Genomic DNA, 24,082 nt, shown 5'->3' on the forward strand with positions numbered 1-24,082 from the left:
TTGGATGGGTGACTTGAAAGTACATCTTTTCATTCATTATTTGGTTCCCAAAGATTTCAAGATGCTATTTAAGTTTTAACTCACTGAATCTTGTAATGGATAAACGTCAATGCTTGTTTTTTGCTTGCACTATACAAACGGTATCTTTTGGGGATAAAATTTCCAATCCAGCTGAAAAGTAAAAGAAGGCACAACTTCAGTAATGCAGAATTATCTAAGGGAAATGTGGCACAACTATTGTATGTTTATTACAGACATAGGCAGTTATTTTCTTTAGATTATGGAAACTTGTGTACAGTATACAAAAATAAAACTTCTAAATCCAAAAGTTCAAAAAAAGCCGAATAAAAGTTCAATTAAAAGATGGAGCCAAACCAGCTTCAGCAGCCAGGCCTAATACTGCACTGAGGCAATGAAGGCGAATGTGATCCAAAACAAGCCCCCTGCATTGCCGATGTCCCCTTAATTTCCTAATAGGGTGCCCTTTACCAAGGAAAATGCCTTGGTGCCCTTGCCCTTTTAAAAACGAAGCACACAGGCCTGAGCAGCTACCAAATGGTTACAATACTTTAGATTTAATGCAAAACCAAGGAGAAAATGCCTTGGTGCCCTTGCCCTTTTAAAAACGAAGCACACAGGCCTGAGCAGCTATTAAATGGTTACAATACTTTAGTTTAAATGCAAAACCAATGAGAAAATGCCTTGGTGCCCTTGCCCTTTTAAAAACGAAGCACACAGGCCTGAGCAGCTACCAAATGGTTACAATACTTTAGATTTAATGCAAAACCAAGGAGAAAATGCCTTTTAAAAACAAAGAATAAAACTAACCCCAGTCCGTCCGACTTACCGATCAGCTTTTACTTAGTGCCAGGACAACAACTTCAGGAACCAGCAATTCAAAATAAACCAAACAGCCAGATTGGCCTCCCTTCTCAGGCACAATGAAAGGGTATCAGATTTCCCTTCACACTGGCTTTTCTCTCTCTAGAGACTTTCCAAAAGCGCTTTGAGACTTCACTGTCATTTTGCGCTGATTTAAAACTGGTCATTATATTGGTATTATCAACAAGCTCAAGGCTTGCCGAACTTGACACAATCTGGCATATTGGGCTGACCATGCCAAGTAAGGGCTATAAATGCGAAATTGCAGGCTAAAATACACAAGCAAATTTTTTTTTCAGATCTAATTCACAAAAATCCTAAATATGAAACCAATTTCAAAGCAGTGGACACTATTGGTAGTTACTCAAAATAATTATCGTCATAAAACCTTTCTCGATTACGAGTAATGGGAAGAGGTTGATAGTATGAAACATTGTGAGACACGGCTCCCTCTGAAGTGCCATAGTTTTCGAGAAAGAAGTAATTTTCCACGAATGTGAGTTCGAGACTTTAGATTTAGAACTTGAGGTTTCGAAATCAACTGGCATCTAAGCGCACACAACTTCAGGTGACAAGGTTGTTTTTTTCTTTTATTATTATCTCGCAACTTCGATGACCGATTGAGCTCAAATTTTCACAGGTTAGTTATTTTATGCATGTTGAGATACACCAACTGTGGAGGCTAGTCTTTAACAATAATTTTGCCAATAGTGTCCACTGCCTTTAAATACTCCAGATTGCACAACAGGTCTTTTAAAAACCCCAAAGATAAACGTCAAGTAAAAACCAACGGTCGCTTTCTCAAAGAGTTAGAACTAAGTCCTAACTTAGGACTAGTCCTAGGAGATACTTGAAAGAACTTAAGGGTCCTGAGTTAGGACGAGTAGTAACTCGTCCTAACCTGTGACATCACATGTTTACAAAAGAGCCACAGAGCCTGGACTTCCTGCATGCACAAATTGTACACAGCCTAATGGGAGAAAACATAAAATCTTATATTTTATGGAGGCTGCACTGTCTTATTTGTATCAACTTTTGATAAGATGAAAGGGGGCACATCTCAAAACGTGTCCAGCTTTAACTTTCATAACTCTTGGATTTATGTGGAAATTATTACACAAAATGTCAATTTTCCCATATGATCAGTGCAGTATCTTGCCTGCCAGAAAATCTAAAGAATGTGCAAGGTCACACTTATTGTAAACAAAGGTCACATGGTCTATAGGGCCTAGACTTTACTCTTTGTGAAATCCACCCAGGAGCTCACACCTGTGCCCAATGTCATAGAGCTGCTAAGCACGAAAATTTGCTTAGCAAGAAATTTCTTCCTTGAAAAAAAAACAGGATTACCAACCAAATTTCTATTACTTGCATATCGCTTATTACTGGTGTTCAGCTACTGTTTGCTTATCCTGAAAATCATGTGGAAATTTGTTTGATAATCCTGTTTTTATCAAGGCAACAATTTTATGCTAAGCAAATTTTTGTGCTTAGCAGCTCTATGAAATTGGGCCCAGAACACTTGTAGCTTATTTACTATAGCTCCATGGTCTTAAGTAAACCCCACTTCTCAACTTACCCTGTACTGTAGGCTACCAAGCAACCTGTACTTGTTTAGAATGTTCATTTATTTCTTCCATTTCAGATACTCAAAATGTGCTAATTTATTTGTGAGTGTGTGTGAATGACACTCCATTTGACCTTTAATATGGTTGTGATGGCTACCAACACAAAGATACATTAACAATGTACATGATATTTAGTTGGGGAAACAAATTAGGATGATTTCATTAAGAACAAGGAGCGAGGATGCCTGGTCTTCTGGTTGATCTGTATTTTTTGTATACAAAATTTAATGTATTTTCTATAGTTTTTATATATATTTTTTGGGGGTATGGTTTTTTATGTGCAATTTTTATGTTGTTTTTGTCCTTGTGCCTTTTTGTGACTTTGTTATTTTTATTGTCTGGATCGCCTTTAGATAGTGATTATTTTCGCTTTTTGGTTATCCGCAGGCTTGTTCTCTGTGTAGTCTCATTTTTTATTGCCTATTTTTTGTATGTACTGTTTGCCTGGAAATGAATAAATAAATAATAAATAAATAAATAAATAAATAATAATAATAAATAAGTACAAGGTATGACCTACATTCACATAGACTCTCATAGACCTCCAGGCTATTATAAATAATAAAAACTTTTTCATATTTTTCCAAGGGCAAATAAATCGAAATTCAGAAAAAAGAAGGAAGAATATCAAAACTTCGTTTATGAAAGTGCTTAAAATTGGGCTACTAAAAACATCTTTTGCAATATCATGACACTCCTGACACTTGTGTCCCTGAGCAAGACACTTAACTATTATTGCTTCTCTCCACCCAGGGGTAAATGGGTACCTGTGAGGGCAGAGATGGTTCTTGTGATTGATTTAGCCGGGTAGCGCATTTGTTGCACGAGGATGTATACTCCCAAGGGAGCTGAGACAGTTTCAGGAGTGAATTAAGGCCCAGTGACTAGGGGCAGTATCTTGAAGCGCTTTAAGACACCCGTAGGTGAAAAAGCGCTATATACAAACTCAATATTATTATTATTATATCTCAAAAAAAGGCTACCACCTTTTTGAAATTATTTCTTCTCTCCACCCAGGGGTGAATGGGTACCCGTGAGGGCAGAGATGGTTCTTGTGATTGATTTAGCCGAGTAGCGCATTTGTTGCTGGAGGCTGTATACTCCCAAGGGAGCTGAGACGATTTAAGGATTGATTAAGGCCCAGTGACCAGGGGTAATATCTTGAAGCGCTTTGAGACACTCGTAGGGAGTGAAAAAGCGCTAGATAAAAACTCAATATTATTTTTATTATATCTCAAAAAAAGGCTACCACCTTTTTGAAATGAAATTTTCAAAGGTAAAATGTTATGGTATACAGCTACATGTATTAGGAACAAACAATGGGTTCCAACAGCCGAACAAGTAAAAACCTGTCAAAGACCAGTCTTCTCACTTGGTGTATCCCAACATAAGCATAAAATAACAAGCCTGTGAAAATTTGAGCTATTTTGGTCATCAAAGTTGCGAGAAAATGACGAGTGAAAAAACACCCTTGTTGGACGAATTTGTGTGCTTTCAGATACTATAGGAAAAAAAGGTTTCTGGCTAGAAGTCTTTTATTATTTTAGTGAGAAAATTACCACTTTCTCAAAATCTATGCTACTTCACAGGGAGCCGTTTCTAACAATGTTTTATGCTATCAACAGCTCTCCAATGCTCGTTACCAAGTCAGTTTTTAAGTTGATATTTGTTTTGAGTAATTACCAAACGTGTACCTTCCCTTTAACAAGACTTCTAAGAATCAACGATTGCAATGCTGACTCAGCACAGTCTAATAGAGCTCAGGTGTGTGTCTGCATTTTCTACTGAGTATAATCGTGTAGACTGGCCCAAACCAGCTGTAGTTCCTTGGGTGTTGAGAGGAACAACACACTGTAGTTCAGGTATTGTGCAACCATTTTATTCTCCGAGCGTGATAATGGTTTTATTCTTGACCTTTGGGGGACGGGTGGGTACCGGTATGTAATACATAAAATGTATACGTAGGGCCAACAGCCTTGATTGGGATCATTGGTTTGTGGACCTTTATAATTTATTCTCATCCGTTAGTAAAGGGCGACTGTCAGGGGAAAAAAACACACACATTGGTCTGAGCACTGGACTTTGTTATGTTATGGTTTAAAAGGTTATAGGCCTAATGATCCATTGCTAAAGTACAGGTACTAGACTTATCAAACCTCTGCAGCAGGGGACAATAACCATAGAACTGCTCTTCGAGCAAAAAATATGGCTGAATTTTGTTCTACTCAATAGGTTCATATTTGTGATCAACATCTTAGCTCTATAGTATAACACATACAAACACTATTAAGTTAAACCCTTTATTTTCAAGACACTTTTAATCAAGTTTAATTGACACCAATGTCTTTTAAATTTTTAAAGGAACATTACAGAATTGGTTTTGCTAGCAAAAAAGTTGCTGGCAGTGTAAGCACTTTATGTAATCCACCATACATAAACTGACAAACCTGTAGAAGTTTGAAATCGATCGGCCATGTGGGTCACAAGAGAATATGGAAAAACCGATTACAAATTTGCACTGCATCAACACCAAAACAAAAACGAATAAAATGCTCACCGAGTGATAAACTTCAAACATAAGATTATTTATTTCTCATCAAATATGAATTTTTAGACAGAAATATTTCAAGGGATGTTTTCTACAAGTTAGTAATATCATCATTAGACGGACTGTAAGCTTTATCGTGATTTTCACGATTTTAGTTTCTTACCAATTCTGTAACGTTCCTTTAACTGTAAGTAAGTGTAAGATTCCTTGAGGTTACACTTACCTTCTTCTACGTAAGCCGCATGTCTTACTACGGGCTATGCTATGGGAGCATGTGGCCTCCATGGCAATTCACACTTGGCTATCTGTCTCTTTCTGCGTGCACTCTACATGCCCCTTAGTTTACTACACGTTACAAGAAGTTACAAGACGAACGACTGTACACAAATTGTACATTTAGAATGTAACAAATGGAACGGACTACAGAGCTTGAATTCCTCCTCAGTACTTATGCTGTTACTTATTACCTAACAAATGCAAAACTATACTATACTCCAATACTCTATACACAGAGATTTCTGTGCTCGTACATGTGGAAGTCCAACCAGCAGAAATGTCACAGTTCCGGGTACATCATAATGCAGGGACTGTCCCACCACAATAACTCATCAATGGCACAGTGTAGGTGTGTTGTCATCAATGAGTGGTCAACAATGCTGCTCTGTGTGGGCTCATCCCGTGTTCAATGTCCAGTACATGACGTCAGTGGCTATTTCTTTCCCTTACATTTCATCACAGGTACATTACAATGAACAGTAATCCATTCTAGACCCATGCATAGACCCATGCACACGCACAGTAATGGTACACAGTGGTGTAGGCCTATACAGCACCTCACTGAAAGCATACTAATTTAGAACCAGCTGGCTGTTCGGGACTTTGACATAAAAGCAGGCCAGAGTAGAGTTAGTGAACACTGTCATCTCCAGCCATGCATCCTTCAATTTTTATGTTGTGTATGGATTCCTGACCATGGAAGGAATATAGATTTTGATATTGCTGAATCTTTAGTGTTACATAACCCCAGTGCAGTGAGCTGTCTATTTATTTCCTATGGTAATCAGACAAGCGAACTTAAGCCCAGTTCATACTTCCTGCGAATTCGAATGCAAAGCGAATTTTGAATGTCACCAAGGTTGTTTTCACAGCGAATCTATCGCAGGAGCTGAACACAGCTCGACTGTTGCGAATTACTCGTTGTGATTTTGTGACGTCAAAATTCCTAACATATTCGTATTCACAAGAAGTATGAAAAAAAAAAAACTTAATGGAGAAGACAAAAAAGAAAGTTTCAGTTTAAGATGTGGGAAGAAAACCCCAGGTAATTTTTCCAGGGAAAACCAACGAAATCAAGGACGGACTGGAAACCCAATTCACAATTTGAATATTGCGATTGAAAATTTTGAGATTTCCTATTAACTAGCCCTGCCAGGAATGACCCGTAAATGGAAAAGTTTGTGATGTTTTCATTTTTAGTATTTGAGAAAATCAAACTAGCTGATTGCAAACTGTCTACCAACCAAAACATGGTATAAAATGCAAAATGTGCAAAATGCCCTCACTACACCTTTTGACCCAGCCTGTATAGCAGATCCTTTCTCAAAAGCTTAATAACATCTCAACACTTGTGTCACAGAATCAGTCAAGTGGAAAGAAGTGAAAAGAGAGAAGCAGAAGGGGGCATTTTGCCCTACCAGTCCATATTGTCGAGTCAAAATCTGGTTCAGGCTCGTAAACAACACTTCCCACGTTGCCATGGTAGGCTCCTAAACTTGTTTAAAATACTATGATACATTGTATATGACGTAAAGTGCACGCCTGGAATTTCACGGAGGCCATTGAGCCATGCCCTCTTTTGCCCTGGTCTTGGCCTTGGTGCTCCTTAAAAAGTTTCTCAAAGACTTTATGATTTTCCAATTGAAGTACATGGTAGGCCTACCCTTTGGACATGCTGGAATATGAAAATGGCCTTGCCCTCTCAAAGATGAAATTCCAGACTGTGGTTGTGATTGCTATCTATGGGTGCGTTCGTTTAGCTTCCCTGGGTAAGCCCCTGACAAGAGCTAATCGAACGATCACACTCGCCCTCTCGTGGTGACGGCATGCACCTCTGGTCAGCCCAAGTGACCCACTCCACAAGCAGGGCACTGGGGGCTGACCCAGGTGAGCCCCCCCAAAGCTATTCAAACGTCCCGCGGCAGACCGGGGTCGATCCAGGGAAGCTAAACTAACGCCCCCATTGATGTACGTCAGAGAGACAAATGAAATGACAATGTTCAAAATCTAGGCTACTAAAACTTCCTGAGTGAAAGTTTACTACGTAGGCCTACCCAGTACATGTGGCCCAGTTAAAGACAGTGGACACTATTGGTAATTGTCAAAAACCAGTCTTCTCACTTGGTGTATCTCATCATACATAAAATAACAAACCTGTGAAAATTTGAGCTCAATCGGTCATCGAAGTTGCGAGATAATAATGAAAGAAAAAAACACCCTTGTCACCTGAAGTTGTGTGCGCTTAGATGGTTGATTTCGAGACCTCAAGTTCTAAATCTGAGGTCTCGAAATCAAATTCGTGGAAAATTACTTCTTTCTCGAAAACTATGGCACTTCAGAAGGAGCCGTTTCTCACAATGTTTTATACCATCAACCTCTCCCCATTACTCGTCACCAAGTAAGGTTTGATGCTAATAATTATTTTGAGTAATTATACCAATTGTGTCCACTGCCTTTAACTAACTACTTTACAAAAAGCTTTTTAAAAAAAAACAAGGCCTGGATCCTTGTACATTGAACACAATGGTTAAATGTTTGAAGAAATTCACCAGGCCTGGGTTAATAACAGGACTTTATTAACAACAGAGAGTTAATGAAGCAGAAAGAAAAACTGTATCCTGGTAATTTCAGTCTAGTAGTACTGGTGTATGGAAAGGTCTGTGTCATGGTGTCAGCCTTAACGGGTGTCATAAGGGGCTTTTTATATGTGAACCCCACATAGACCTCGGACTTAAGCCGGGTTCATACTTCCTGTAAATGCCAATGCATTGTCACAAATTCGACGGTTGAGTTGACGGTTCAGTTTCACCATGCATGTAAAAGTAAATTTTTGTAAATTATTATAATAAATTGTCAGTGAAAATTTCCCATCAGTCGTTTTAAACCATTTATAACGGATCTATTCTAAATGCGTCCTCAAATTTGTTTATTGTTTATTTGGGGGGAGGTGTAAGCAGAAAATGTTTGCTAACAAATTTTCGGCCAAGCAAAATTTTCAATCATGCAATTTATTACACTGTTTTTCAAAATGGAATTTAAACCCCATCACAAGTTTTCATTCCAAAGCCTACTGTAGCACAAAACAATGTTACTTTGGATCAGAATAAAATTACCAGCCGGATGCCATGTCACGCACACCAACATTTTTACATACTTCCTGCCAAGTTCTGCTTTATAGCAGAAATTTGTTTTAAAAGTAGGCCTAATATTTTCTGCTTAAAGCAGCTCTATAAAATTGAGTCCAGCTACTTAAAGGCAGTGGACACTATTAGTAATTACTCAAAATAATTTTTAGCTTATAAAACATTTTTAGCTTATAAAACAGTGTGAGAAACGGCTCCCTCTGAAGTGCCATAGTTGTCGAGAAAGAAGTAATTTTCCTAGAATTTGATTTCGAGACCTCAGATTTAGAACTTGAGGTCTCGAAATCAACCATCTAAACGCACACAACTTCGTGTGACAAGGGTGTTTTTTTCTTTCATTATTATCTCGCAAGTTCGACGACCGATTGAGCTCAAATTTTCACAGGTTTGTTATTTTATGCATATTATGTTGAGATACACCAAGTGAGAAGACTGGTCTATGACGATTACCAATAGTGTCCACTGCCTTTAAATGCCTTTAAAACCACATACTATTCCACACAAATCATCTGTGACTGGTACAACATTTGTAGCTCAACTTGCTTAGTAGATAACTGTTACTTTGCACTATTTTCTGAGCACTTCTATGAGCTCCTGTGCCCAATTTCATGGACCTGCAAGCCACGGGCACAACAACTATCAGAATAAGGTTACCAGCCAAACTACCATGTCTTGTGTAGTGTAGTACTTGTGACTGGTATCCACTCAAAACTACTCAAAATAATGATTAGCATAAAACCTTACTTGGTAATGAGTAATGGGGAGCTTTTGAAAGTACAAAACATAGTGAGAAACGGCTCCCTCTGAAGTAACATAGTTTTCGAGAAAGAAGTACATAACTATACACAAATTTTATTTGGAGACCTCAGATTTAGCATTTTAGGTCTTGAAGTCAAGCATCTGAAAGCACACAACTTCGTGTGACAAGGGTGTTTTTTCTTATTATAATCTGGCAACTTCAACGACTGATTGAGCTCAAATTTTCACAGGTTTGTTAATTTATGCATATCTTCAGGTGAGAAGACTGGTCTTTGACAATACCAATAGTGTCCAGAGTCTTTAACTTGACCTTGAGGCTAAGGAGGCCACTAGAGACCATGCCGGCACCAGACTGCTCTAGTTACAGTCTGTTAATCAATACATCCTTATAATGTCAGTGTCTATTTCCAATTTTTAATAATCAGTCACTAGTTGCTAGACCCGGGGGGCCTTGCTTTTGATATTGGTTTGTAGATGTTATGTACATTGTAAATTCCTGCTTCCTGACTGCAGGAATGCTTAACAGGCAGCAGTATTGATACTAAGAAAGACACAAATTATTTTATTTTTATTTATTTATTTAGTTATTTATTTAGTGGTTTGTTTTTTGTTTTGTTTTTTTTTTGGGGGGGGGTCATAAAAAATATTGTGGTACATTTTATTTTGGGGGAAGATTGTTATACTCACCAGGCATTGGTTGGGGGAGGGGAAGTTTGAGTTATATGGACTTTACACAAAAATATGGACACAAATATTATTTGAATGAAAATTTTAGGGCCCAGGGTCTACTGATTCTTTTAACAAAATTTTACCTTTTTTTCTGTAGCTGCTTTTTAAAGAATGTTTTCAAAATGAAACATTATTGATCAAACACCTGAGTGGGTAAGTGCTTGCTGCTTTGCATGATAAGTTTTTTTTATGAATGTCTTAAGTGATGGAGAATGATTGGGAAGTGAGTTCCATAACCTTGGAGCTGTGTCTTTCGCTTCAAGGCCTACATGATTTAGGCTCAACAAAATAGAATATTGCAGCTGATCACAGTATACAAAGGGTGGATTGCTTTCATTCAAGTAGTTTAGAGATCTGTATTGTCACCTATGGTGGTAAATGAAATGCAATATTATGCATGGTTTTTTTTCAGAAACAACACCAGCCTGCAATTACATGTACATGGATACATAGGGAATTCATTGCCAGGCACAAACTACACAGTCAACCCTCCCGCAGTTTGACCAGTCATTATCATCTACACAAGTTCATGGTTTTGATGGACATACTTCACCAGCATACAATGTTTACACAGGGCACAGACAAACAGAACTCTATACGCTCACAAAAATGGAGGAAGGAAACTAGCCACCCATGACAGTTTTATTTTTTCTCTGAAGTTCTTTTTTCCTGTGTAGCTAGTATCATGTATACATGGACTATATATAAAACAAATTTGACACCAACCCAGTTTTAATTAACATTTTGGGACACGACTGCTCCTTACCAACTGGGAAACCAAGAAGCTGTACAACAAGAAAGGTTGACGGGGGCATTCCACAAAGTTTTAACCTGCCACCCAATGAAAATTTCGGGCATTCTACTTTAACCCACTAGACAATTAAACCCCTCTGTAGAGATAATGGTGTATTTTAACAGGCTAATCTCCCTTAACAGATTTTTGATGGGGAATTACACTGATAATAAAAGTTAAGAGGAAGTACCACTTTTTTCATGATTAAACCAATAATTGTGAGTTAATCTTTGTTGGTGACAAAGTGATCAATCAATGTGTTCACAAATTTGAAAGCCTTCGAGAAAGACTCTGCTAGGGTTGAATGTAAGGTCGAAACATCAGGCCATTAACTATTGCATTTTTCATTCATACCATTCCTTTTGGTTGGTAAGCAGTTTGCACAGCTAATTCTATTTTCTAAATTTGATAGCTTCTGACAATCTTTATTTTATTTTTTATTTTTTATTTTTTTTGGGGGGATGGGGGTTGGGGTGTAACCCTTACACACGTGTGTAAGCACTGTTATACTCATTGGTGTAAGGGTAAAAAAAATAAAAAATCAAACATCTGTTTTAGCTTCCGACAAAGTAATGTGACCACACCACCTGAATTTTTTTGCCCAACCCACTTTTGGGTCCAGCAGTCGATGACAAGAAACGCTAGGATTAATCCTTTCTCGAGTTAGGACAAGAAACTCGTCAGCTACATGTAACTTAGAATGGGTTCAATGTGTCCTAACGTCTATGGTTACAGAACTTCACTCTGTCCTTACTGTGCTAGGATTAAAGGAACACGTTGCCTTGGATCGGACGAGTTGGTCTATAAAAAGGGTTTGTAACCGTTTTTTTATACAATGCATATTGGTTGGAAAGATGTTTTAAAAGTAGAATACAATGATCCACACAAGTTTGCCTCGAAATTGCGTGGTTTTCCTTTTACTGTGCGAACTAACACGGTTGGCCATTTATGGGAGTCAAAAACTTGACCCCATAAATGGCCGACCGTGTTAGTTAGAGGTAAAAGGAAAACCGTGCAATTTCGAGGCATGTTTGTGTGGATCACTGTATTCTACTTTTACAACATCTTTCTACCCATATGCATTTTATAAAAAACGGTTACAAACGCTTTTCAAAGACCAACTCGACCGATCCAAGGCAACTTGTTCCTTTAATCATAAGTTGAGGAGTTTGGTGAATTTGACAGCAGGCCAGGCTCTTTAGTGCGCAATATGTTAGTCTTCCCATTACAAACGCATGGCTGGCCTTGTATCAATTGTCCACCAGAGCTACGTATAAAGGGTCAGACAAAAAGAGAGTATTGTGTGTGGACAATAGCAGAGTACTCAACAAGAGATACTTCATGCAAATTATCGGTAAACAATTCGAGGCCCCAAATTTGTACACAAACACTTGTTGGATTTCACTCTGGTTCTGGACTGTATGGTATGGAGTTTAAAAGGGTTTGAGGTATAATCTTATGATAATGTTTCTGTAGCGTACTGAAAAGATGTGGAAACATTTTCAGCATTTGACAAAGAAAATACTGGCATGGTCAGCAAAAGCTATGAATCTGATCAGTGAGAATTATTTCAAGATCCATGCCTGGGATCGAAAAGCCAAGTCAGAGAGCTCAAATTTTATACTGGCCAGACTGGAAGGCGGGCCAAGGACAATAATTCTGGACATTATGCAGTTATGTATGCATGGAGTTTCAAAGGGCTCATTCAAGATTTATCCTGGTGTTTATCTTTCTAAAAAGTTTTGAAAACTTGTTTAGCATTTTATGAAGATGCAACAATTATGCAAAGAGAACTATTTCAAGATCCATGCCTTTAATCGGGAAGCCATCTAGGTGTTTTTAGAGCTGGAATTTTATACTTGCCAAACCACAGGCCCAATGCCAGTGATCCTAGATTTGGGCCGGTAAACTTGAGCAGTTTTGTGTTACCTCGCTGTGAAACTATATTATTCAATTATCTAAAACAAATGTTGTGAGTTTCACGATGCTCAAATTGTTGACTTTGTTCGAGTCTGGTGAATAAATTTTATTTCTGTTGAAGGCCTATCCGGTTTCTTAATTCATACAAACTTTTTTTTTTTTTTTTAAGTTTGTTTGTTTGTTTGTTTGTTTAGATGATCTTCCCATCAAGGGAACTCGGCAAACTCCCACAAGGGGATATAAACACCAAGCTGGCAACAACCAATCTCTCTCACAAACATTGGTTTAACGTTTATTATATAATACTGCTTATTCTTTCAAACAATGCAGTTGATGTTAAACTTGTTAGAAAGTTCTTCCTCAAATAGATTCTGGTCTGCGGGGATCTTCTAAGTTCTATATGACAATTTAATTTCTCCCCCCCCCCCTTTTTTTTTTGTTTTAAGATTTTCAAACATGTCAGTCAATAAATGTCAGTTACTCAGTATAATTATTCATTATAAATAAGTACCAGGTATTTAAAAAGTAATTTAACTACTGCTGAAAGACACAAATAATTAATGAACCATTGATACAAATGTGGCTACTACAACCAAACATGTCTGTCAATGAAATGACGAGTTTGAGCCTGGTACGCGGTAGTTGTAGTAAATAAATGTCAGTATAATTATTCATTATAAATAAGTACCAGGTATTTTAAAAGTAATTACCACTGAAAGACACAAATAATTTTTGCATGATGACCCACCGATACAAATGTGGCTGCAACATGGACTCTTGAGGTAGAATTCTACCAGTAGAATTCTACCTCCCATTGATATGGATGATGGTTGGTTACAACAATATTAACAAATACAAACATGACAAACATTAAAGTTATTATAATATTAAACAAGTAAAATTTTCAATTTTTTTAATTCACTCACGACATTGGTGGCCGTCGTCGTCCACCAGGCGATGCATAATCACTTTTCCTCCGGAATTCATTGAGTGCAGTAGGCGGTCCATCGTGTCTTTCTTTGGTACTCTCCTCTCCATCGTGGTCATGAGAAATACTCCGGCCTTGCTTCATAAACGGCGGTCTCGTCTGCTGCCCGGGCTTCGACGCGGTAGACGGCGGAGGACCCATGTTGTCATCACGGTCCGGATCGACTAAACCGTTATCCTCATCGCCTGACATACAGCGGGAAAATTCACCCTTCTTGACGCGATTAACTTCACCCATGCTTTGAAGCAAACTAATCACCTCTCCAGAAATGCCTATGTGAAACTATATTTACAGCCTCGATTTGTAGCGGAAAATGCGTACAGGAAATGGAAGCCTGATCTCGCTCTTGTCAAGGGCAAAAAGTGAAACAGAGTAGTATTATGTTTTCCTAGAAATTTCCCACCGACTAACAACACGATGCGGACTTTACCGGATCCTTCGTGTACCCATTCGCAAACTGGTTACAAAAAAAGTTTACTTTTGACTGGTGCGCACTGCGCGAGTTTATAGTGTTATGTAATGGGGAAATACCAGTTATGTGTGGACCACCTGTTCATTTTAACTGATTGGGAATCCAACCGCTGTGCGAACTTTTCGTCGTGATGACAGTAACTAGGAAGGGCGCCCTCAAAAAATAATTATTGTTTTTCCTCCTACGAGGCCTAGTACTATACTTCCCGGGTTAAAAATTAATACCAAGGTCCCTTTAGAAATAGTTTCGCAATTCACTGTGTTTTGTAGAACTTAGTTTTAACGGAACATTACAGAATTGGCAAGAAATAAATCATATACATAAAACTTAAAGGCAGTGGACACTATTGGTAATTACTCAAAATAATTATTAGCGTAAAACCTTTCTTGGTAACGAGTAATGGGGAGAGGTTGATGGTTTAAAACATTGTGAGAAACGGCTCCCTCTGTAGTGCCATAGTATTTGAGAAAGAAGTAATTTTCCACAAATTTGATTTCGAGACCTCAAGTTTAGAACTCGTCTAAATGCACACAACTTCGTGTGACAAGGGTATTTTTTCTTTCATTATTATCTCGCAAGTTCGATGACTGATTGAGCTCAAATTTTCACAGGTTTATTATGTTGAGATACACCAACTGTGAAGGCTAGTCTTTGGCAATCACCATTCACCAATAGTGTCCACTGCCTTTAAAGTTCTATTGATGATGAAAGTAGCAAAAAACATCCCTTGAAATATCTGTCTGAGGTCGGTCATAATTTGACGAAAAGTAAATAAAACTTGTTAGGATCGGAGTTTATCGCTCAATGAGCGTTTTATTAAAAACAAATTTAAATCGATGTCATGCAAAAATGAAATGTGTAATCGGTTTTTAGGTTTGTCAGTTTATGTATAATGGTGAATTACATGAAGTAGCGCTTAGCTCACTTGCACTGCAAAACCAATTCTGTAATTTGGGATCCTGACAAAAACTAATTTTGAGCACCTTATTTCACTCCTACTAATAGTTGGCGGACTTTTTCGAGCAATGGCACAAATGAAAGCTTGTAACTTTCTCGACCCCCATCAAAATACCTATTGAATTTTAAATCAAAATTTTGGGGTCAAATCGGCCAAAAATCTGACATAGCATCTTTAATGGCCTGCTTTTTTGGGATTGGCGGCCATGTTGAATTCACAAGCACTGCTATATACTGTGTCTATTTTTATCCATACTTTGCGGCCACAGTAGCCTACATTCAAATGTTCCCAAGTTTATTTGACAAATTAATTTGGGTTTGTTCGAAACTATAAGTGCGCCCTCTTAGCCAACCGGTATGTTTTGTTTTATAACCTCTGATGAGCAGGCATAATATAATAGATTTACCACTTGACGTCACGCGCAGTGCTATCCCACTGTCTTCCATTTTTGGGTAAATTTGAAGTTATGGCGCGTACTCGTGACTGGGCGAACATTATAATTATTATATTGACGATGTGCAGATCAAAGAATGAAGTCGGGTGAATTGGGTGTTTTATTAAAGGTTGTGTGTGTTTTTAATAAATATTTTATGTCATAATTATTTTCTCACAACGTTGATGACCGATCGAGTCTGATGATTTTCACAGGTTTGTTGTTAATTTATGCATAATGTGGGCTACAAACAGGGGCCAATTTCATAGCGCTGCTAAGCACAAAGATTTGCTTAGCATGAAATTTTGGCCTCGATAAAAACAAAATTACCAGCAAAATTTCCACGTGGTTTTGAGGATAAACAAACAACAGTTGAATACAAGTAACGATATGCAAAAAATGGAAATATGGTTGTTAATCCTGTTATTATCAAGGAAGAAATTTCATGCTAAGCAAATTTGTGTGCTTAGCAGCGCTATGAAATTGGGGCCCAGGTGATCATCTTTGACACTAGGACCAAACTTTGGGTGCGTTCGTATAGCTTCCCTGGGTCGACCCCGGTGTGTGGCCTTTTTTTCCCCCCAGGACGAACGTGTGCAGATAATTACCCACGTTCGTCCTGGAAAAAAACCCCACCACACACCAGGGTCGACCCAGGGAAGCTAACGCACCCAATATGTTTTAGCCAGTATACTGAGTATACAGGCTAAAACAAAATAAAAATAAGCAATCCCTCGATGTCGAGGAAGATGTTCTCCACAGAATAAACTACATTAGGGCTGAGGTAGGTAGCTGGTGCCTAAGGTGACAGGCTAAAACATACGCTTTTTCAACCACTAAGTCAATAAGACTGATCACTTTTTAAGTTTTTATAGTGGTCAAAATTTATCTATTAATAAATCAAACAGTGCGGGTCAATGTAATAAGAGAAGAAAAAGAGAAAAAAAAACACCTCACTATTCAAGAGCACCTTGAACACATTTTAACCAAATATTTGAATCGTAAAATTAATGTACAACTGAACGTGTTTGTGAAACACACTAACTGACTGAGATTCCTGGTGTAATTATTTTGATGGATCGTTTTGACGCCGGGAAAAAATGGTTGCCCTCCTTGTGGGCGGCGAAGGTGAACTTTTTTAATTCAGGGGGCTGATCCTTATTGTCACATTTACTCAAACATTATCCCTCAATCCTCATCCAAGTATTCACAAACACGTAGTTTTGTTTGGTTTCAACTTGCCACTTAATCACGATATGCCGTAATCCGAATCCCCTTGAAACTCCTAGTCCCCGCCCCTCCCCCGAGGTGGGTAGCCGAATAGGTCAAAGGTTACCCCTCATCTAGTCTGGTTACCCAAACGTTTCTCTTCAAAACACACGAACTCCACCAGCGTTTGAACAAGGAACACGACCACACTCATGATAATAAATTACAACCATCTTCTTCGCTCGTCAGCTCTCGAACCATCGTTGATGCTGTTTAATTTCTCAGTGTATGCTGTGAGTTCCCTGCATCCTTACGGCTTTTCTCGTTGAGGGAGTGCATCAAGGAGCAAATATACAATGAGTAGTCCAATGAATTTGCCGATCAGCTCCATAATGGACAAGTGGGCGCTAAAGGTGAGCGGATTTTCCTCAGTTTTGCGGGTTCAGAAGGCCCGAATCACGTCTTGACGACGCCAGCAATGTTTTGCTGGCGTAGTCGTGACATAAAACGGGTACAAATTGCGAAATGACCGATAAAAAGGGTGGAAAATTCACCAATATTTTTGGATGGACTGTGAAATAATCAAGACAATAGCCACAATAGTCTGTAAATAATTTACGAATGAGTGTTTACTTGATGTTGTTCCTTCGTTTTGGTTACTGCCGTAAGAATAATTAAAATAAAACTTGTTGTTTTTAATTTCTGCATGCATGCCATGGCCCCATGCATGGGCATTGTGAATGTTGATTTAGCGTTAGATCGATCAATTGAGTTGAGTGGACTTATCCCATTGTTTCCCGTATGGTTAATTAAATTTAGCCACCAAGAACAAAGTGTTGTTACCTCTGCTTATAAATGTACAAAGTTGAAATTAAGAATTTCCCAGTATAACAAAATAGTATTTATGTGCTTGGCCTAAGGCCCTTGGTCAGTGAATGGATCCACAAACTATTATTTATGGTTTATTAAAAACATTCAAAATAGTTGCCATAGGCAAAATTACATTGAATTTACAAAATTTACAGATAAAACATTAAAATACAGATATATCAAAATTGAGTTTGACATTAAAACAAGGGGCATAAAAAGTACACAGGAATTTCAACTTAGCGAGATGAGCAGAAAAAAACACGCAAAAAAACAACAATTTTGGACTGGATTTGCGCGTTACGTAAATGTATGCAGGATTTTACACTGAACCGGTAGCACCAAAAGCCGACAATGACGATACCTGACGACAAGCCCGGAAATGTTTTTAAAACTCACTTTAAAACAATGTTTGATTGAGCGTTTAAAAACAAACCATTGGACTTGTAGAAGATTTTTGTGTCTATATTACTTTGACTAAAAAATAACTGTATATCAGACAAACGTTCACTGACTAGCGATCAATGCCAGACCCCACATTAGTACAGTCAGTACACGTGAGTTAACATTTAACGCTTAGACATGAACATGTACGCATGCCTACGTCAGTGAATCTCGACCTGTCGTCTGAGATCTGGGTACTGAGCTTCTATTTTTAGTATTAGTGCGGAATACTATTTCAAATGTAAAAATAAGATCTTTAAAAAGTAAACCACAAGTTGGACACAACTTTGCACCTGCTTCTGACTTTTACAAAATTCTTCGCATGATTGGTCAGTGAACCATTTGGCTGTGTAGAAAAATTAGAACGCTTGGTGCAGCTCTGAGCTAAACCCAAATCGGGCCTGATACCTGGAGGGAACGAACAATTTGCCTCCACCCCCTTGGTCATTCATTGCCTTTGTGCCCATGAAATGATCTGACAGCAGACATTTAAATTTTCCTTACATGTAGGGTGTCCTTTACCAAGGAGAAAATAAATAATAATAATAACAAGCCTTGGTGCCCTTGCCCCTTGCCCCTGCAGGCCTGCCCAAGTTGCCAGTCTGCCAGTTTTTGTGCATCATGTCATAGGCCTGTATGGTTTGGTTTAGAAAGGGCAAGGGCACCAAATTTGTACTATCCTATGAGGAAGTTGTAAATTTCTGCTTAGAGCATTTCAAGGGCACCAAGGCAATGACCAGGGGGCATGGCAGCAATCGTCTTTATTGCCCTTTGCCTCCGTGAAGTGTCAGCTCCATGGAACTATCTAGTTGTATCATGTGATGGGAAGCCATCTTGTTAGATCTCTCCATTGAGATCAATGGAAGTCAAACTGAGGCTTGATGCCGAAAAGTCTAGCCCCTGGGGGAAATAGGTATCCAAGACTACTGAACGTACACAAGGAACACTTCATGTACGTTGGCAGATAGGTGTATTACTTTAAGAGTGGAAGGTCATACAGGGTACCAGCATTAGTACACTTCATTTTTATGCAGTAGTGGCATGAGGCACTCTTGTATTGATTCACCGCACAGTATCTGTTCTGCGAAAAACCAATAATGGCTTAGATTACCAACCCGTTGGTGCAGAACTACATGTACTGTACATTTGTACATGCCTGCTGCCTGTTGTGAACTAACTATATTTTGGAATTTGTTGTCTTGTGTGCAGCGTACATTGATCTTCATTTAAAGCCATTGGACCCTTTCGGTACAGAAAAAAAAAAAAAAGTTCACAGATTTACAAATAATTTACAGGGTTTACAGAAGGTAATGGTGAAAGACTTCTCTTGAAATATTAGTCCATGAAATGCTTTACTTTTTGAGAAAACGGTAAAACAATATAAATTCTCGTTTATGAGATTACGGATTTGTTATAAACACATGTCATGACACGGCGAAACGCGCGAAAACAGGAGTGGGTTTTCCCGTTATTTTCTCCCGACTCCGATGTCCGATTGAGCCTAAATTTCCACAGGTTTGTTGTTTTATATAGAAGTTGTGATACACGAAGTGTGGGCCTTAGAAAATACTGTTAACCGAAAGGGTCCAATGGCTTTAAGGCAATACGTAGCAAATCAAAACAAAACAAACAATTAATACAAACAACCAGTGGTAGCATCAGTGCGGGGCTATCAAAATAGAACTACTTTAAATAGAACCCTGCCAAATCTCTCTGATTCTACAGTCTCTAAACTGCCTTAAACCAATCGTTCCGTGTTCCAAAACGGTACCAAAAAACAAAGGTATTTTGCCTTTAATACTATTCACCTCTGTTACCCAAGTTCTAATCCTGGTCTGGAGCCTTGCTTGTGGATTTGGTTTTCAGTAACTTTCCTGAATGTCTCTGAGGCGGCTTTTCTCAAATTGTGTTTATTCTTTTCTTCTACATTCCTCCCCCCCTCTACTAAGCCTGTGCCAGGTATCTTGGTACCCGAAAAAAGACGATCGGTTCAGGTTCCATTTAATCAGTTCCATTACCCGAAATTTCAGGTAAATGAGATCAAAATTCTACAACTTCCAAGTCGATATTAAACAACATTTCTAGGCTGTAAATTTGGAGGTTCGGATGTAACGGGTACCCAGTACCCAAATCAAAATAAATATTTTGGGTACTCAAAAAAAAGAAAATTACCAGAAAATGCACAGCTTTACTCTCTACTCTTCCATTTGCCAGTCATTTTTGATAGTTCGTTGGTTTCATTATTTAAAAAATAATAAACGTCACAATCAGAATGATAAATAATAAACTTTCAATCTATTATGACATTGTGTCTCGGGTTGAAATCGTAGCAAACAATTTCTTGAAAAAAACAAAAAAAACAGCAGCAAGCTTCCTCTTTCAAGACTGACGTGAGCATTCGTTGATGCCTAACGGGTGTTTACTACGAGGGGGGAAAAACTCAATAAAACCAACAGAACTACAATCACAAGGGACATAGAGGGTAAGAATACAGTTGATATACGAAGCTGGGACTTGACTTTATTTACATAATCTTGGATACCTGACTGGAGTGGACTCTATCCCTCTCCGCCATGTTTGCTCTTCAAATGTTGACCTCACGAATTGTCCTCTTGAAATTACTGGCTCATATTGTTGGGGGGGGGGTATTAATTGATCTTTGTTATGGTTTTGATTTTATGGTGGATCAATTTTTGGACAGATGTTCAGGTCTTGAACTTGGCACTTGAAGGGACACAGCAATTAGGGCACCTCTGACCTCTATGAGGAAAATGTAAATTTGTACAGTTTTTGCATAGGGCACCACAGCAAAAGCACAGGACACCACGGCAATTGCTGTGGTTGCTGTTGGTTATTTCAAGGCCTGGGTATTTGGAGAAAACTACAGGCTGTTAGTTTTATAATTTGTGCAGGATTTCAAATTCCCTGAAGACTAAGATGTTAAATTTGCATTCAGGGATAAACAATATTAGTTTAGCACAATATTTTCAAATCCTGCTCTTTTACTTCTGAAGTGCCGAGGATATTGTCCAACACGATTTTTCAAAACTGTGGAAATGCCATTATTTCAACATACATTGAAAAATGTTGATCCCCTAGTTTTAGAATTTTTGTCAGTTATGACTTAAAGCCATTGGACACTTTCGTTAAACAGTATTGTTAATTGTTTTAATGTTTTCTCAAAAAGTAAAGCATTTCATGGAATAATATTTCAAGAGAAGTCTTTCACCGTTACCTTCTGTAAAAGTCTGTAAGTACTTTGTAAATCTATGAACTTTTTTTTTTTTCTGTTCCGAAAGTGTATAATGGCTTTAAGTACCCTTGTTCAGCCCTAAATTTGCTAACACACAGATGATGCTGTGGCGAATGTTTGGAGAAAAAAAAAAATACTTTTGTTTTTTAAAACAATATGTATTATCCCAATATTATACCCTGTAGTAGCTACAATATATTGTAGAAGCATGGAGCGCCTTTGGTGCTTTATAATACAGATAAATTATTATTATAATTATGTAAAGGTCTGTATTCATGCTCGCCCCTGACATCAAATTAAAAATGCATACCTACCGTGTATCATAAGGCATGTTTATTTTGATTTTTTGCAATATTTAACGATAGGTAACACAATAATATATTCTGTAGATGCCAATTTGCGATGCTAACTCGCTCAATTCATCGCGCCCGATTACCTGCGCAGAAATCTACACTGGGGGAAAACTGGCTCATCTAATTAGTTTCTGTGCCCTTGCTTGGGTCGGACTTTAAACCATTGAATCCTCTGTTACCAACATGTATCTAATTTATAAACGATAGGGCCGTACGTATTACAATACATAATGTACGTAGCTATAACTATTGGTTAATTAAAAATCTGAATGCAACAAATGCACAAACTTACATACTTTAACATCATAAAAATTAGGCCTATGTTTAGGCTATTTTTTTTTATTTTGGAAAGGCCACCATTAAACAATTTTGTGTGAACACAATGAAGGGGGACCAAAGTAGCCAGGCCATGACTGGGGCACAAAGGCCAAGACCGAGGCACTAGGCTAAGACCGGGGCACCAAGGCTAAGACCGGGGCACTAGGCTAAGACCGGGGCACTAGGCTAAGATCGGGGCACCAAGGCTAAGACCGGGGCACTAGGCTAAGACCAGGGCACCAAGGCTAAGACCGGGGCACTAGGCTAAGACCGGGGCAAAAGGCTAAGACCGGGGCACTAGGCTAAGACCGAGGCACTAGGATAAGACCGGGGCACTAGGCTAAGACCGGGGCACTAGGCTAAGACCGGGGGCATCAAACTTGGTGCTTAAGGTACTTGTACATACATTTAGCATCAAAATCTTGGAGGGTCTGGGTACGTTTTGTAGGACACAAAACACAATGTCCCCTTGCCCTTTCAAAAACAAAGCACACAGGCCTGTGTATTATATGTAAATGAGAAATGTTGACCTTGGTATATATACTGACCCCTTGCATTGGTCTACCGCTAATGTCAAACATTGGAAATGTGTGCGCATACATGTACATACAATGCAAATTTCTAAGCTATAGTTCTTCCTTGACCACAGTGAGCACTATCTGAGCTTGTGACATCGATTAAACAAGGGGGTCTTAGGTTTGGTAGGAAGAGCCAGGAAGTCTGACCCAGGTGTAGACGTCATGGCCCCTGTGGACTCAATCACTCACCATTATACCAGGCCATTGTTGAGATATTGATTTTTCTTCAATACAATATTTCAAAAAATAAATTCCTGACCCCAGTTTGCATACATTCAGCTGCTAGTTTTTAAAGACACTGGACACTATTGGTAATTGTCAAAGACCATACTTCTCACTTGGTGTATCTCAACATTATATGCATAAAATAACAAACCTGTGAAAATTTTAACTCAATTGGTCGTTGAAGTTGCGAGATAACTATGAAAGAAAAACACCCTTGTCACGCGAAGTTGTGTGCTTTCAGGTGCTTGATTTCGAGACCTCAAATTCTAAATCTGAGGTCTCGAAATCAAATTCGTGGAAAAATACTTCTTTCTCGAAAACTACTTCACTTCAGAGGGAGCCGTTCTCACAATGTTTTATACTATCAACCTCTAACCCATTACTCGTTACCAAGTAAGGTTTTATGCTAATAATTATTTTGAGTAATTACCTACCAATAGTGCCCACTGCCTTCAATGATCTTTAGATTGGCAAGCAAGAGAAAATGTAGTTGAAAAATAAATATTTGGACTGGCTCAATTTTAATTAACAGTTTATTTTTCTTAATATATATTTGAGGGGAGGGGGCACTGACTCTTCGCCACAGTGTTAGTACACCTCTGATTGTTGAAATGCCTATAGATATTGACAATGTGAGCGCGAGATATAGCCGTATTTGTATATCGATTACAATGTACGGTATGACACACAAACACCTGGCTACATGTACTAATCAATATTAGGATATCATTTGTACAGGGCAGCCTCCTTTTTTTTTGGTCTTCCTGTGCTTTTGTTTAAACGACGCTCGCAGCAGCGCCAGTTATCAATGAGGGTTTGCATTAAATTGTATGAATGAACCTGAGAAAAAAAAGGGACCAGTGATGTGTCGTGATATGTGTCAGGGAACGAATTCATCTAGCAAATTTATGCGAGGCAAAAGAAATTTACACTTTGACTGAACTAGTTTTGTGCACACTGAATGCAGTTGACTAGCAAATCATTATTTTTGAGTAGCAAATGACACAATTTGTGTAGCATTTTGCTCTGCTAAACAAGGGAAAACATTGGCATTCATTCGCATCACACACACACACACACGAACATGTAGTAAACATTTTTATCAGTTTGAATTGGTGCAATTATTTATTATTTTTTCATAGGCATTAATTTTATGCAGTGAAATATTAGTTTTGTGATGGTATTTTCAGTGTTTATAAATGTCATTGTTAGTTAGGTATTTTGTACCAGCACATACAATGTTGTTGCACTTGAACATTTAGGCCTTGCAATTAAAGGAACACATTGCCTTGGATCGGTCGAGTTG

At 38.4% G+C, this 24,082-nt stretch overlaps 2 protein-coding genes across 3 annotated transcripts in view; one reads left to right on the forward strand and one right to left on the reverse strand.

Moving 5' to 3' along the window:
* The window catches only part of LOC139950802 (NAD kinase-like), a 40,355-nt gene extending 26,251 nt beyond the window's left edge, over nucleotides 1-14,104 (reverse strand). Inside the window, exon 1 of one of the 2 annotated variants that reach the window (XM_071949618.1) lies at nucleotides 13,605-14,104. In XM_071949618.1, coding sequence (XP_071805719.1) covers nucleotides 13,605-13,903 — 299 coding nt within the window. In that variant the 5' untranslated portion in view covers nucleotides 13,904-14,104. Of the gene's footprint in view, nucleotides 1-5,281; nucleotides 6,278-13,604 lie in introns of those variants that run through there. The other variant, XM_071949621.1, reaches the window with a different exon arrangement.
* Nucleotides 14,105-16,970: 2,866 nt separating this feature from the next.
* The window catches only part of LOC139950804 (type-1 angiotensin II receptor-associated protein-like), a 32,996-nt gene continuing 25,884 nt past the window's right edge, over nucleotides 16,971-24,082 (forward strand). The window contains exon 1 of the mRNA XM_071949623.1: nucleotides 16,971-17,151. Within this exon, the coding sequence (XP_071805724.1) occupies nucleotides 17,095-17,151 (57 nt within the window). The 5' untranslated portion in view covers nucleotides 16,971-17,094. The remainder of the gene's footprint in view (nucleotides 17,152-24,082) is intronic.

The sequence above is a fragment of the Asterias amurensis genome, chromosome 18, assembly GCF_032118995.1.
Source record: "Asterias amurensis chromosome 18, ASM3211899v1".
Taxonomy (NCBI): Eukaryota; Metazoa; Echinodermata; class Asteroidea; order Forcipulatida; family Asteriidae; genus Asterias; species Asterias amurensis.